The sequence below is a fragment of the Anolis carolinensis genome, unplaced genomic scaffold, assembly GCF_035594765.1.
Source record: "Anolis carolinensis isolate JA03-04 unplaced genomic scaffold, rAnoCar3.1.pri scaffold_10, whole genome shotgun sequence".
Lineage (NCBI taxonomy): Eukaryota > Metazoa > Chordata > Lepidosauria > Squamata > Dactyloidae > Anolis > Anolis carolinensis.
This window is the reverse complement of record NW_026943821.1, coordinates 22,416,843-22,434,058: the sequence shown is the minus strand read 5'-3', so window position 1 is coordinate 22,434,058 and position 17,216 is coordinate 22,416,843. Positions and strand designations below refer to the sequence as shown.

At 39.1% G+C, this 17,216-nt stretch overlaps 1 protein-coding gene across 1 annotated transcript in view; it reads right to left on the bottom strand.

Moving 5' to 3' along the window:
* The window catches only part of grhl3 (grainyhead like transcription factor 3), a 63,642-nt gene extending 62,544 nt beyond the window's left edge, over window positions 1-1,098 (bottom strand). The window contains exon 1 of the mRNA XM_062962354.1: window positions 923-1,098. Coding sequence (XP_062818424.1) covers window positions 923-939 — 17 coding nt within the window. The 5' untranslated portion in view covers window positions 940-1,098. The remainder of the gene's footprint in view (window positions 1-922) is intronic.
* Window positions 1,099-17,216: the final 16,118 nt, after the last annotated feature.

The following is a 17,216-nucleotide window of genomic DNA, read 5'->3' as shown; positions in this document are numbered from 1 at the left end:
TCCTTTATGTACTATCCATTTGGGCAGCTTGATTAGTATTGAATAGCCTTGCAGCTGCAAAGCCTGGCTGCTTCCTGCCTGGGGGAAATCCTTCGTTGGGGGGTGTTAAATGGCTCTGATTGTTTCTTGTCTGGAATTCCCATTTTTGAGTGCCATTCTTTATTATCCTGTCCTTTATGTCCTTTATGTACTATCCAATTGGGAAAACTTGATTAGCATTGAATAGCTTTGCAGATTCAAAGCCTGGCTACTTCCTGCCTGGGGGAATCTTTCGTTGGGAGGTGTTAAATGGCCCTGATTGTTTCTTGTCTGGAATTCCCATTTTTGAGTGTTGTTCTTTATATACTGACCAATTACGTATGTCCTTTATGTACTATCCAATCGGGCAGCTTGATTAGCATTGAATGGCTTTGCAGCTTCAAAGCCCTGCCTGGGGAAATCCTTTGCTGGGTGGCTTCTGGAACATGGTCATACAGCCTGGAAAACTCACAGCAACCCCACGGTATGATATTCCCAGACCCAAAGTCCTTCATTTCAACTATTTCCAAAAGAAACATAAGAACACTCATTTTTAAAAAAACCCTACAGAGAAAGGGAATGGAAACTGATATCTTTTTCAACGGCTGTCATTCCCAATTTATGATCCTTCTCATATTAGAGCAATTGGCTTTCAAGTGAAAGGAGAAAACGGATTGTTTTTTAATCGGCGTGCAAGTTGCCAAAAGTTTCCTGGATCTCCCCCAGAATCGCCATGGTTTACTTAGTACAAAATAATAAAGTCTTAAAGGCGGTACGCACCGTAAAAGCCTTCTGCTATGATTACAAAGATTGTCCAAACCACAATGAAAAAAAGCACCGTGCGCTCCTTTGATCGTTTCAGAAAGGAATCCAAAATCTATAACAAAAAAAGCCATCCACTTACTCAATCTCGTTCGACATGTTCCACCAAAGGTCTTCCAATGCTTTGCCAGAAAGAAAAATAAATATATATAGATCTCTGGAGCTGTATCTTCCGAGCCTGGGCTTCCCGAACCTCGCCTAGTGCCTTCCAAAGAGAGACATCACCTGTAAAGTGAAGAGGCTGGAATCAGGTTAGAGGTTTATGTTGTGCAGGCATTTCTCCTGACAGGTAGTTAATCTCCGGCTCTGGCTTCTGATTGGCTGAAAGGGACAGGTGCCAGGAGACAGGTACACTCCAGCAGGTGCAGTCCTTAACCCTTTGCAAACCCACACAAAAGGCCAATGGGATCCAGACGTTTCCAGGCAGGTAGATAGAAAGAGACGCAAAGGAAAATTCCTTCAGGGCGGAAGGAGGAGAGGGTTAGATTTCTGTGCTCCTTTGCAAGGCTTTTTTGGGCACCTCCCTTGTTGGAAGATGCATTAGAGAACAAGTTGGCCAAACTATTTTGGGACCTGGATATATGGGTGAAAAGGGGTTCATGGGCAAGACAGAAGAAATGCATCTATCTATCTATCTATCTATCATCTATCTATATATATAAAAGAGTGATGGCATCAGGGCAGCGGACAAAACAATAAAACTACAGCCCCCCCCCCCACCTCGAAATTTGACAACACAACCCATCATCCACGGCTTTTTGATACAACAAAAAGAAAAGAAAAATAGTCCTAATTAGAGGGAGATTAATAATTGTTTTTATCCCATTGCTGCCACTTACAAGGCTAAGTTCCGCCCACTTGGTCTCCTAGCAACCTACTCAGCCCAGGGGACAGGCACAGTTAGGCCTCACTTAGGCCTCTTCCACAGATTATCTAATTTGCACTGGATTATATGGCAGTGTAGACTCAAGGCCCTTCCACACAGCTATATAACCCATTTAGAATCTTATATTATCTGCATTGAACTGGATTATCTTGACTCCACACTTGCCATATAATCCACTTCAGTGTGCAGTCGGACACAACTGGACTTAATGTCAGGAGAAAACCTTTACCCTTGACCTTAACTACCACTAATTCCTCAATACTTTATTTCCCATACCACCAGACTTCACCACAGCAACGCGTGGCCAGGCACAGCGGGTATATCTATATATTAAATAAAATGTAATGTGCATAATTAGGACCGAATTAACAACAAAACCACTGGGCCAAATCGTACCAAATTTGGCCACAATACTCATCACTTTCCAAGGATTGACCTTGCAGCTTCAAAGCCTGGCTGCTTTATACCTAGGGGACTCCACTGTTGGCCAACTTGCATACCATTGAATAGCCTTGCAGCTTCAAAGCCTGGCTGCTTCATACCATTGTTGGCCAACTTGCATACCATTAAATACCCTTGCAGCTTCATAGCCTGACTGCTTAGTACCTAGGGGACTCCATTGTTGGCCAACTTGCATACCATTGAATAGCCTTGCAGTTTCAAAGCCTGGCTGCTTCGTATCTAAGGGACTCCATTGTTGGCCAACTTGAATACCATTGAATAGCCTTGCAGCTTCAAAGCCTGGCTGCTTCAGAAACATAAACATTTTATCATCTAATCGGTAAAATTGGATCTGTGAGCAAATTCAGGAAAAGACAACAGCTTTCTGGATTCAACTGTCCTTTGAGGTTGTACCCAGATTGTTGTTGTTGTTGTTGTTGTTGTTGTTACTATTATAGATAGAGCCATGGGAAATTCATGGCAATACAACAGATCTCTGGATTCAATTGCCTCTTTTGGTTGTACAGTGCCCAGGTAACATCACCATTATTATTATTATTATTATTATTATTATTATTATTATTATTATTATTATTATTATTATTGAAATAGATAGATAGATAGATAGATAGATAGATAGATAGATAGATAGATAGATAGACCTATTATACAGTGTTGATGTGCCCTTGAACTCAATTGAAGCAAGCAGAGCAGAAAAGAAGGATGGGAGGAGCAGAGAGAAACCAGGACATTGTAAAAGCAGTTGAGAATTGGGATGGCAGAGGATTAATGATGAGTTAATGAGTTTTTTTTTTTAATCACGTCAGAGGCGAATTGAGAACATACTGCAAGTTGCTTCTGGTGTGAGAGAATGGGCTGTCTACAAAGACGTTGCCCAAGGGATGCCCGGATGTGTTACGATTCTGCTGGAAGGCGTGTCTCATGTCTCTGAATGGGAAGCTAGGGCTGACGGACGGGAGCTCACGGATTTGAACCGCCAAGCTTCAGGTCAGCAGTTCAACCGGCACAAGGATTTAATCCTTAGGGAAAAGAGAGGAAATGGGAAATAAAAGGGAAATAAAAGAAGCAATAATTGAATGTGCACAAGCAGTAATAGTATTAGGGTGGAAAGATAAATCTAAATGGTCAGTAAGTAAATGGTACCAATATATGGTGGAGCAAATGGAATTTCAAATTATGAATGTGAAACTAAATGTTGTAAAAACTAATGAAAATAGAACAAGAGAAATGGAAGACAGATGGACAAGGGTAAAGAACTATAACATGAATCAATCTGGAGATCAAGCCATAAGAAATAAGATACAAATGTTATATAGTATATAGGATGGAAATGGATAAAGATATAAAGATTGTCTCACAAAGAAACGAATATGTAAAAAGAAAACAATCCTCGTGTTGGTGGTGGGAATTGTAAATGTTTTGTATGTCTACGGTATGTATTTTTTGTGTTTTAAAAAATAAAAAAAATGTATTAAAAGAAAGGATTTAATCCATTGTGGCACCGTGGCCCTTTATTGGGATGCAAACAAGCTTTTTTTTTTTGCAGCCAAAAGATGGAAAGTGGGAGGAGATGGAAACCGGGACGTTTTTAAAAGAGTATGATAAGAGAATGAATCGGGGTTGTCCCTGATTCATTGTGGCAATTGAAACGTATAATATGTGCAGACCTGAGCATCAGCTGGTGATTTGAATGCCAAATCAGGTAACTGTACGATAATGCGGTTTTGCAATGTGGGCCATTAGAGTGACTCAGCCCAAGGTGCCTTCCAATGCCTCCCATTAAAAGGTGGGTCATATTAACATCTCAAAGGAGTGGCTGCAATCACTTTGGGTGCATCTACAAGGCAGAATGAACGGGCACCTTGAATTGGCACCGCTTTCATTGCCAGGGATCCCTGCTACAAGATCCTGGGAGTTGTAGTTTTGCAAGTCCTTTAGTTTCTCTGCCCAAAAATGCTGTTGCCTCACCAAACTACAACTCCCAGAGTCCCATACCATTGAGCCATGGCAGTTCAAGTACAGTAGAGTCTCACTTATCCAACATAAACGGGCCGGCAGAATGTTGGATAAGCAAGTATGTTGGATAATAAGGAGGCATTAAGGAAAAGCCTATTAAATATCAAATTAGGTTATGATTTTACAAATTAAGCACCAAAACATCATGTTAGACAACAAATTTGGCAGAAAAAGTACAGTAGAGTCTCACTTATCCAACATAAACGGGCCGGCAGAATGTTGGATAAGCAAGTATGTTGGATAATAAGGAGGCATTAAGGAAAAGCCTATTAAATATCAAATTAGGTTATGATTTTACAAATTAAGCACCAAAACATCATGTTAGACAACAAATTTGGCAGAAAAAGTACAGTAGAGTCTCACTTATCCAACATAAACGGGCCGGCAGAATGTTGGATAAGCAAGTATGTTGGATAATAAGGAGGCATTAAGGAAAAGCCTATTAAATATCAAATTAGGTTATGATTTTACAAATTAAGCACCAAAACATCATGTTAGACAACAAATTTGGCAGAAAAAGTACAGTAGAGTCTCACTTATCCAACACTCGCTTATCCAACATTCTGGATTATCCAACACATTTTTGGAGTCAATGTTTTCAATATATCGTGATATTTTGGTGCAAAATTCATAAATACAGTAATTACTACATAGCATTACTGCGTATTGAACTACTTTTTCTGCCAAATTTGTTGTCTAACATGATGTTTTGGTGCTTCATTTGTAAAATCATAACCTAATTTGATGTTTAATAGGCTTTTCCTTAATCCCTCCTTATTATCCAAGATATTCGCTTATCCAAGCTTTTGCCGGCCCGTTTATGTTGGATAAGTGAGACTCTACTGTAGTTCAATACGCAGCAATGCTATGTAGTAATTACTGTATTTATGAATTTAGCACCAAAATATCACGATATACAGTAGAGTCTCACTTATCCAAGCCTCGCTTATCCAAGCAACTGGATTATCCAAGCCATTTTTGTAGTCAATGTTTTCAATATATCGTGATATTTTGGTGCTAAATTCTTAAATATAGTACAGTAGAGTCTCACTTATCCAAGCCTCGCTTATCCAAGCCTCTGGATTATCCAAGCCATTTTTGTAGTCAATGTTTTCAATACATCGTGATATTTTGGTGCTAAATTCGTAAATACAGTAATTACAACATAACATTACTGCGTATTGAACTACTTTTTCTGTCAAATTTGTTGTATAACATGATGTTTTGGTGCTTCATTTGTAAAATCAGAACTTAATTTGATGTTTAATAGGCTTTTCCTTAATCCCTCCTTATTATCCAAGTTATTCGCTTATCCAAGCTTCTGCCGGCCCGTTTAGCTTGGATAAGTGAGACTCTGCTGTATTCAAAACATTGACTACAAAAATGTGTTGGATAATCCAGAACGTTGGATAAGCGAGTGCTGGATAAGTGAGACTCTACTGTAGTATCAAACTGCATTCATTCTACAATGTAGATGCCCAGCGTTTGGCTTTTCGTCCGCCGTGTGCTTCTTACTTTGTGGCTCTCTTCCAGTTCTGTCGCCGGGCTTAAAGGCTCGGTGCTAAGGCTGGGTGAAAATAGTTTAAATAGTTTAAATGTTTGATTTTAAAGGCTCATAAAAGGAGGCTGAGATATTGGGCAGCGCAATCCCCAAACATATTGACTCAGGGGCAGTAAATCCCACCACAGTTCATTGGGATTTATGTCCAAATAAGTGAGCTCAGGCTTGCAGTTTTAGTGGATTATCCAGGTTGCGTAATCGAGCCCAAAATATTGTGTTTGGCATTGGGAAGAATGGAAAGAGAGCCTCATTATGTTTGAAATGTTGTTCTTCCAAGGGTGCATCTACACTGTAGAATTAATGCAGTTTGATGCCACTTTAACTGCCCTGGCTCAGTGCTAAACAGTTTTCCTCTGATAGTTTTATTTGTCATTGCCTTCAAGTTGTTTCGAATGGATAAAGCTGTTAGGAATTGTGAGATTTGAAGTCCAAAACACCTGGAAGGCAAAGGGTTGCCAGTGCCAGGTCTATAATAATGATAATAATAATAATAATAATAATAATAATAATAATAATAATAATAATAATACCAGGAGCAAGCCATCAGAACAAATGCAATTAAGGCCAAGATCGAAAAATCAGCTGATGACCCAAAATGCAGACTGTGCAAGGAAACCGACAAAACCATTGATCATATCCTCAGCTGCTGTAAGAAAATCGCACAGACGGACTACAAACAGAGGCACAACTATGTGGCCCAAATGATTCATTGGAACTTATGCCTCAAGGACCACCTCCCAGCAGCAAAGAACTGGTGGGATCACAAACCTGCAAAAGTATTGGAAAATGAGCATGCAAGGATACTGTGGGACTTCCGAATCCAGACTGACAAAGTTCTGGAACACAACACACCAGACATCACAGATGTGGAAAAGAAAAAGGTTTGGATCATTAATGTCGGCATCCCAGGTGACAGTCGCATTGAGGAAAAACAACAGGAAAAACTCAGTCACTATCAGGACCTCAAGATTGAACTTCAAAGACTTTGGCAGAAACCAGTGCAGGTGGTCCCGGTGGTGATGGGCACATTGGGTGCCGTGCCAAAAGATCTCAGCTGGCATTTGGAAACAATAGACATTGACAAAATTACGATCTGCCAATTACAAAAGGCCACCCTGCTGGGATCGGCACACATCATCCGAAAATACATCACACAGTCCTAGACACTTGTGTTCGACTTGTGATTTTGTGATATGAAATCCAGCATATCTATCTTGTTTGCTGTGTCATAATAATAATAATAATAATAATAATAATAATAATAATAATATCATCCGAAAATACCTCACACAGTCCTAGACACTTGTGTTCGACTTGTGATTTTGTGATATGAAATCCAGCATATCTATCTTGTTTGCTGTGTCATAATAATAATAATAATAATAATAATAATAATAATAATAATATCATCCGAAAATACATCACACAGTCCTAGACACTTGTGTTCGACTTGTGATTTTGTGATATGAAATCCAGCATATCTATCTTGTTTGCTGTGTCATAATAATAATAATAATAATAATAATAATAATAATATCATCCGAAAATACATCACACAGTCTTAGACACTGGGAAGTGTTTGACTTGTGATTTTGTGATATGAAATCCAGCATATCTATCTTGTTTGCTGTGTCATAATAATAATAATAATAATAATAATAATAATAATAATAATAATAATAATAATATCATCCGAAAATACATCACACAGTCCTAGACACTGGGAAGTGTTTGACTTGTGATTTTGTGATACGAAATCCAGCATATCTATCTTGATTGCTGTGTCATAAAATAAAATAATAATAATAATACATTGGCATGTTTTCAAACCCCAGATTCAAACCTGCTACCCTTTGGTCCGCAAGTTCAGCAGCTCAGCACTTTACCATGCTGTGCCACCTGGTCCTAATTGTGACGGTCCTATTATTTTACATGTTGTCCGGCCCTATTGTGCTCTTTTAGTGACAACTGGGATTGCATTTCCATCACTCCCATGGCAAGCCCTGCTCTCCCCCTTCGCCTTGTGTGGGTTCCCCTTCAGAGTAGCTGGGCCCAGTTTTGGCAAATTGATGCAATTGAAACAAAACTCCGGGAGTCTTCCAGCACTTCCCAGCCTCCTGGAGAGTTTCTGTGTCACCCACACATCGCCCCGAACGAGAGCGGGCAAAGCCGAGGAGGGCAGGGCCGTGAGTCACTGGGCCGTGGGCTGGGATGCCAGCCGGGGATCGGAGGGGAGACGTGTCAAGACGTGTCCTCTCCACTTCCCTCCTGGGCTTTCTTCGGCTTCGGTTCACCTCCTCCCTCCGCAGCCTTATGCCAACCCTAAGGGTTTTCTTAGGGTTTTCAAATTGATTCGAATCTAATACGGCCTCAAATCTAATGCACACCTCAGTTTTCAAAACCTGAATGTAACGTGCAGAGAGAAAAAGTGCACTCTTTGCAATTTAGAACATCAAAGCTTCCAGCAACAGAAGAGAAAACCTTGGTTCCCGGACCACGCACAATAAGTGAAAATCTGCAAAGTAGGGACGCTATATACTGTATATACTCGAGTATAAGCCTAGTTTTTCAGCCCTCTTTTTAAGACTGAAAAAGCCCCCCTCGGCTTATACTCGGGTGAGGGTCCTGGTTGGCTTATATTTGGGTCAGCTTATACCTGTGAATATATGGTACATTATTATTTTTCTCTATTATTATTGGTATTATTACATTTATTATTTTTCTCTATTATTGTTGCTACTATTACATTTATTTTGCTCTATTATTATTATTATTATTATTATTACATTTATTATTTCACTCTGATATTATTATTTTTATTCCATTTATTATTTTACTCTATTATTATTATTATTATTATTATTATTATTACATTTATTATTTCACTCTGATATTATTATTTTTATTCCATTTATTATTTTACTCTTATTATTATTATTATTATTATTATTATTATTATTATTATTATTATTATTATTTGCAACTTGGTCATTGAATTCAGTCCAGATATACGCTCACTCTGTGCAATAATGTTTTTACTGAGTGTCATTTTTAAATCCATTGTTTTTTCTAATTTGGAATTTTTATTATAATGACTATGTTACCATCATTTTATATTTTTGATATTAAGTGAAGTCATTAAGGCATTGAATGTTTGCCGTTTATATGTATGTTGACTGCTCTGAGTTCCTCTGGAAAGAGAGGGCGGTCTAGAAATAAATTATTATTATTATTATTATTATTATTATTATTATTATTATTATTATTATTTCCCAGTATGATACAGGAACCTAGCCACTATCATGCAACAATATAATAAAAATAGAATTGTTGTTGTTGTTGTTGTTGTTGTTGTTGTTGTTGTTGTTGTTGTTTCCTAATATGATACAGGATTCCAGTCACTATCAAGCAACAATATAATTATTATTATAATGAATTATTATTATTATTTTATTGTATGACACAGCAAACAAGATATTCATGCTGGATTTCGTATCACAAAATCACAAGTCGAACACTTCCCAAGTGTCTAGGACTGTGTGATGTATTTTTGGATGATGCGTGCAGATCCCAGTTGGGTGGCCTTTTGCAGTTGACAGATTGTAATTTTGTCAATGTCTATTGTTTCCAAATGCCGGCTGAGATCTTTTGGCACGGCACCCAGTGTGCCCATCACCACCGGGACCACCTGCACTGGTTTTCTGCAATAGTCTTTGAAGTTCGATCTTGAGGTCCTGATAGCGGCTGAGTTTTTCCTGTTGTTTTTCGTCAATGCGACTGTCACCTGGGATAGCGACATCAATGATCCAAACCTTTTTCTTTTCCACAACTGTGATGTCTGGTGTGTTGTGTTCCAGAACTTTGTCAGTCTGGATTCGGAAGTCCCACAGTATCTTTGCGTGTTCATTTTCCACGACCTTTGCTGGTTTGTGATCCCACCAGTTCTTTGCTGCTGGGAGGTGGTACTTGAGGCATAAGTTCCAATGGATCATTTGGGCCACACAGTTGTGCTTCTGTTTGTAGTCTGTCTGTGCAATTTTCTTACAGCAGCTGAGGATATGATCCATGGTTTCGTCGGTTTCCTTGCACAGTCGGCATTTTGGGTCAACAGCTGATTTTTCGATCTTGGCCTTAATTGCATTTGTTCTGATGGCTTGCTCCTGGGCTGCAAGGATCAGGCCTTATTATTATTATTATTATTATTATTATTATTATTATTATTATATTATGACACAGCAAACAAGATAGATATGCTGGATTTCATATTATTATTATTATTATTATTATTATTATTATTATTATTATTATTATTATTATTATTATTTGAAAGACAACAAGATGATGATGATGATGATGATGATGATTATTATTATTATTATTCCATTCTTCTTGTCCAAAGAAGGTTCCAAGGAACATGTGGCTAGCAAAACATAGCTGCATCCACACTGCAGAATGATAGTACTTTGACACAAGATTGACCGACATTGCGCCATGCTATGAAATGCTGGGATTTGTAGTTTGGTGAGCTATATTATCCATCTGATGCCACCAGGATTCCATAGGATGGAACCATGGCAGTTAAAGTGGTGTCAAACCACTGCAGTGTGGAGGCTCTTTTTGTTTCCACCATAGTCAGCCTAGAAACACAAGCTTAGGAAGCCGGTAGGATTTTTTAAAAAAAAGAAGGTTTTGGAGTCTTGTTTACCAAGAGAAAATAGACATTTTGCATGCAAACAGAAGGATGCAGAAGGTGGGGAAGGTGTAGGTGCAGGGAGATTTGGGAACACAGATTGGGGAGCGTAGGAGTAGAGCAGATAGGAGCCTTCATTATGGTAAAAAGAAACACGGCAAGAGATGCCTCTCCCGATTGAGATGAATGTGGCTCCGTGGTTAGAATGCCCTGCTAGATAAAGGACAATGCAAATTCACATCAAGATCTAGTTTTGGGTTTCTTCCGGTGACCTTCAATGGCAGGGATATTGTGAGGATAAACTGAGAGAGGAGATCATCGCAGGCGGAGAAGGAGGGTTTGCTTACGAAACCGACTATGAAGTTACAGATGGGATCTGCAAGGAAGCGGAGGCAGATATATTCCTCTAAATGGAAAGGGACACAAGGATTTTGCACTCAGATGTTTTGGCCTTCAACTCCCAGAAATATTAACAGCTGGCTGAGATTTGTGAGAGTTGTAAACAGATGAAGTGCGGCAGTCGTGTGTATGGAAATAGATTTTACTTGGTTAATTCTCCTAAAATTGAACTGTTGATAAAGTCACATACAAATGAACATGATGGCTGTCTTTAAAGGTAATGCTGCAGAAATCAGTTGAACATGCTCAGGACTCTTCTCCAGTATGAAGTGTTACAAAATAATTTAAAGATCAAAAGTGGGCCTAAAATGAAATTGGGATCTGGTATAGTTGGTAGAACACCACTGTGATATTCTATCATGCTGTCCTAGTTAATAACCTCTCCATTGCCTTCTGCACCAACTGAATTTTCCTATTATTTGCTATGTCTTAATTGCTTATTTTATTTGACTGTTGTATCATTGTTTTTAGCTCTAGATATTCATTGTAACTGTTATATTTTGTTTCTGTTTTGGGCTTGGCCCCATGTTAGCCGCCCTGAGTCCCGTCGGGGAGATGGTGGCGGGATAGAAAAATAAAGTATTATTATTATTATTATTATTATTATTATTATTAACCAGATGTGGCGCAGCTGGTTAGTAGCCAGTGTCGCACCTCAGGTTAGCTTCACCTTGCTAAAGACACCAGACTGCACATCAAATGTAGTCTTTTGTAGTTTATTAGAAAATAGGGAAAAGATAGTTTATAAAAGGCAAAGTTCAGTTCCAAAAGATAGCTACAAAAACAAGGCTGTAAGAACAAATCCATGGAAACATTAGGCATGAAACAAGGTTCTTAAAATGAAGCCAAAGTCCCAGAAACGAGGATACATCCAGGCTATAAGATAATACAGGAAAGCAGACTTGGTTCTTGATTCAAGCGAGGAAATTGCTTTGACAAAGATTTCCCTCTCAGCAGACTGTTTTAATAGCATAACATGAAGGCATTTCTTTGCCCTTTGAACTCCCTCTTTTTTGCTATTCTGAGACTTCTGCGCAACCCCCGAAATTTCAAACGACTAGCCCGATCTAGAGACACAGCCTCATCGCTTTCGCTTTCAAGGCCACAGGGCTTGTTAGTGTTATCAGACTGAGGCTGGGAACCGCTCTCCCTTTCTGCTTCTTGCACCTGAAAACCATCATCATTAACAACAATATTTCTTCCCATCGGAAAACCTCCCTGCTCCTCATCTCCCACAGCAGGAACACTCTGCACCTGAATTCCATAATCCCCATCAGAGTCATCTTGTTCCCATGAGAAGAAATGATGATGTTGTTTCTGATGATGGTTTTCAGGTGCAAGAAGCAAAAAGGGAGAGTAGCTCTTTGCCTCCGCCTGATAACACTAACAAGCTCAGTGGCCTTGACACTGAGGCTGCGTCTCTCGGGCTAGTCGGCTGGAATTTAGGGTGTTGCGTAGAAGCCTCCGAATAGCAAATAAATGGGAGGTCAGAGGGCAAAGAAATGCCTTCATGTCATGCTATTAAAATAGTCTGCTGAAAGGGAGATCTCTGTCAATGCAACTTCATCGCTTGATCAAGAACCAAGTCTGCTTTCCTGTATTATCATATAGCCTGGATATATTCTGTTTGTTGGGACTTTTGGCTTCTCTGAAAATGACCTTGTTTCATGCTCTATGTTCCTATGGACTCATTGCTTATAGCCTTGGTTTTCTACCTATCTTTTGGAACTGAACTTTTTCCATTTTATTAACTATCTTTTGCCTATTTTCTAAATAAACTACAAAGACTACTTTCGGTGTGCTGCCTGGTGTCTTTAGCAAGGTGAAGCCAACCTGAGGTGATCACCGGATTTCCGTGGCTGAACCAGGATTCGAACCCAGACCTCCAGAGTCAGCATCCAAAACTATAATCACTACGCTGTGCTACCTGGGAAAGGGAGTAATAGTAAACTGGAAGGCAATGGGAAGACTGGGAGACCACACTACGAGTGAATTGAATCAGTGGAGGAAGCCACGCACTTGAGTTTGAAAGTCATTTCTCGCATGTGTCATCCGTCAAGACAAGGAGAATGCCAGCATCTCATTCATCTTCAATGATTCAGAAGCCGGTCACTTGCACAAAGAAGTGTCCAGTTTGTTACCGAGATGCACAACAAGGTGGAAGATCGGCCATAGGAAAATTCCTTGTTGTGTGTGATGAGTGTCATCTCCCCCTCCAGCTAGTTCTACCAGTTTTGACCAAGTAAAAGGTTTGGATTGTAAACAGCTTAAAGTTGTCTTCGAGGCAACCACTTTCAGTTTAAAGACGTCAATAAATAATACAGGCGGAGAAGGGGCCCGTTTCAGTTTGAGGCTACTCATAGGCCTACCTTTCCCCTGTTTCGGGAGGAATTATTTGTTGTTCAGAGCCTTCTGAACCACTGAGTAATCGTGGAGTAAACACAGCGGGGAGAGACGGGTTTGCAGTTTGGCCCCAGCCTGCTATTTCTGTTGTCTACCTTCAAGGGTGTCTCTACACTACAGAATTAATGCAGTTTGACACCACTTGAACTGCCATGGCCCAATACTATGGAATCATGGGAGTTGTTGTTTGGTGAAGCACCAGGATTCTTGGGGCAGAGAGGGATGAAGACCTCATAATAATAATAATAATAATAATAATAATAATAATAATAATAATAATAATAATAATAATAATTTAATAATAATAATAATAATACTAATAATAATACTAATAATAATAATAATATGCAGGCTGTGCAAGGAAACTGACGAAACCATTGATCATATCCTCATAATAATAATAATAATAATAATAATAATAATAATAATAATAATAATAATAATTTAATAATAATAATAATACTAATAATACTACTACTAATAATAATAATAATATGCAGGCTGTGCAAGGAAACTGACAAAACCATTGATCATATCCTCAGCTGCTGTAAGAAAATCGCACAGAGTACAAACAGAGGCACAACTATGTGACCCAAATGATTCATTGGAACTTATGCCTCAAGTACCACCTCCCAGCAGCAAAGAACTGGTGGGATCACAAACCTGCAAAAGTATTGGAAAATGAGCACGCAAAGATACTGTGGGACTTCCGAATCCAGACTGACAAAGTTCTGGAACACAACACACCAGACATCACAGTTGTGGAAAAGAAAAAGGTTTGGATCATTGATGTCGCCATCCCAGGTCACAGTCGCATTGACGAAAAACAACAGGAAAAACTCAGCCGCTATCAGGACCTCAAGATTGAACTTCAAAGACTCTGGCAGAAACCAGTGCAGGTGGTCCCGGTAGTGATGGGCACACTGGGTGCCGTGCCAAAAGCTCTCAGCCGGCATTTGGAAACAATAGACATTGACAAAATTATGATCTGCCAAGTGCAAAAGGCCACCCTACTGGGATCTGCACGCATCATCCGAAAATACATCACACAGTCCTAGACACTTGGGAAGTGTTTGACTTGTGGTTTTGTGATACGAAATCCAGCATATTTCCTTGTTTGCGGTGTCATACAACGTCGTTGTGTCAATAATAATAATAATAATGATTTTATTATTATTAATAATAATAATAATAATATATTATTATTATTATTATTATTATTATTATTATTATTATTATTATTATTAAACATATTGTGTATTGGAGAATGAGCACGCAAAGATACTGTGCGACTTCTGAACCCAGACTGACAAAGTTCTGGAACACAACACACCAGACATCACAGTTGTGGAAAAGAAAAAGGTTTGGCTCATTAATGTTGCCATCCCAGGTGACAGTCGCATTGACGAAAAACAACAGGAAAAACTCAGCCACTATCAGGACCTCAAGATTGAACTTCAAAGACTCTGGCACAAACCAGTGCAGGTGGTCCCGGTGGTGATGGGTACATTGGGTGCCGTGCCAAAAGATCTCAGCCGGCATTTGGAAACAATAGACATTGACAAAATCACAATCTGCCAACTGCAAAAGGCCACCCTACTGGGATCTGCACGCATCATCCGAAAATACATCACACAGTCCTAAACACTTGGGAAGTGTTCAACTTGTGATTTTGTGATATGAAATCCAGCATATCTATCTTGTTTGCTGTGTCATAATAAAATAATAATAATAATAATAATAATAATAATAATAATAATACCGTATATATTTGAGTATAAGCCGACCCAAATATTTATTTATTTATTTGCTACATTTATATGCCGCCCTTCTCAGAGCAGCTTACAAATTAAATTTACATACAATATTATATTAGCATAGTACAATACTGGTAATAAATTACTATATTGTACTGCATCAATATATTGTAATATTATAAGTAATATTACATGTAAAATATAATATATAATTAATATTATTATATTGTATTATTAGTACTATATCGTATTACATATAAGCCGAGGCACCTAATTTTACCACAAAAAAACCTGGGAGAACATTGACTCCAGTATCAGCCAAGATACCAATAAAATTACCATATATACTCCAGTATAAGCCGACCTGAATATAAGCCGAGATTATTAATTCTATCCATATCTTGTGTTGTAATTACAGTCTTCCTATCCTCATTCAATCATCCTTATGATGGTTGTCTATGAGTTTGCTACATCCCCGGGTCATGATGCCAGATTTGGATAAGCTTAAAGAGGAATCAGAACATATTTTGGAGAAGAATGATTCACATTTGCCTTAGTCAGAAATGACTTTTCGGCACACATCAGTGACAAAGGAAACTCTGAAATTTTTGGTTGTCACTCTGAAGCAAAGCTGTCTCTGTTGGGCTGGATTTGGATTTGTTTGGGTCCACAAAGGGCCATGAAATTGGATGTACAGTAGAGTCTCATTTATCCAACATTCGCTTATCCAACGTTTTGGATTATCCAACGCATTTTTGTAGTCAATGTTTTCAATATATCATGATATTTTGGTACGAAATTTGTAAATACAGTAACTACTAGACATGTCCAAAAAATCGTTTTGAATCGTATATCGGAATTATTTCGGATTGTTCTCACTTTTTGATACGCATTCCGAGACATTGTCTCACAGCGCAACCAGCAATGTAATTCGAACCATTGTTGGCCCATTCTCTAATTGTCTCTTAATGTTTCGTTAATCCCCCCCCCCCCCAAAATTAAATATATTTTAAAAAATATTTTAAAAATTTTTTTTTGTTTCTGCAACCTACCTTGAATGGGAGCTTAGCGCAGCCTAACATGGCTGCTGCTCCCCGGCCAATCAGAAGCTTCCACGATGGATGCAAAGGTGGGGGCTAACGTCCTCTGCGTCCACATGGAAGATTGCCATACAAACCCAGTGTGTAGCGATTGCGCATGCGCATCCGCCATTTTAGAAACATTTAGAATCATTACAAATTGTCGGAAATATCCGAAAATTTGGGGTGAAAAAATCGGAAAAACTTTCTATATCGAAGCGCCAACACCCCCTACTTTAGAAACGAGAATTGAAACATTTTTTTCATTGATCGGACATGCCTAGTAACTACATAGCACTACTGCGTATTGAACTACTTTTTCTGCCAAATTTGTTGTCTAACATGATGTCTTGGTGCTTCATTTGTCAAATCATAACCTAATTTGATGTTTAATAGACTTCTTCTTAATCTCTCCTTATTATCCAACATATTCACTAATCCAACATTCTCCCGGCCCGTTTATGTTGGATAAGTGAGACTCTACTGTATTGAATACCAAATGCTTTTAATAGTGACCAATGACTCCATAAAGTGGTTTCAAACCTTATTATAAGGCAGTGTAGATGGAATCTGAGAGAGCAGGGTTTGAATCCTGGTCAGCCACAGAAAGCCACTTGGGAGTCATTGAATCATAGAGTTGGGAGAGACCACATGGGCCTTCTATGCAGGAAAAACACAATCAAAGCACTCCCAACAGATGGCCATTCGTCCCCTGTTTAAAAGCCTCCAATGAAGGCGCTTCCACCACATGGCAAACCTGCCGAGAAAGCCCAATCTTGGGGACACCATGAGTCGGAGTTGCCTTGAATGCCTGCATGGTGCGGAACCATCTTTCTAGCATTAAAGGGAAGTATAGTACATTTCTCCTTTGAAGATCTGTCTCTCTGTATGAAGCCTGGCTTTAGGCCAGTTTAGGAGTCTCCCAAATGAGTCGATGGTCCTGGCAGCGAAGAGGAGAGCTTGGTCGCCCAGCCCAGCTTTTCCTTATTCACGCCGGAAGGGACTGTCTCACTGCACTGCCCCAGATTTTCCAAGTTGATTTACTCAACGTCCTTTCCGAAATGCATGTTGGGCTTAAGAATTCAGGGCGGGGCTTCATTACACCATGTTAGTTCCATGTCAT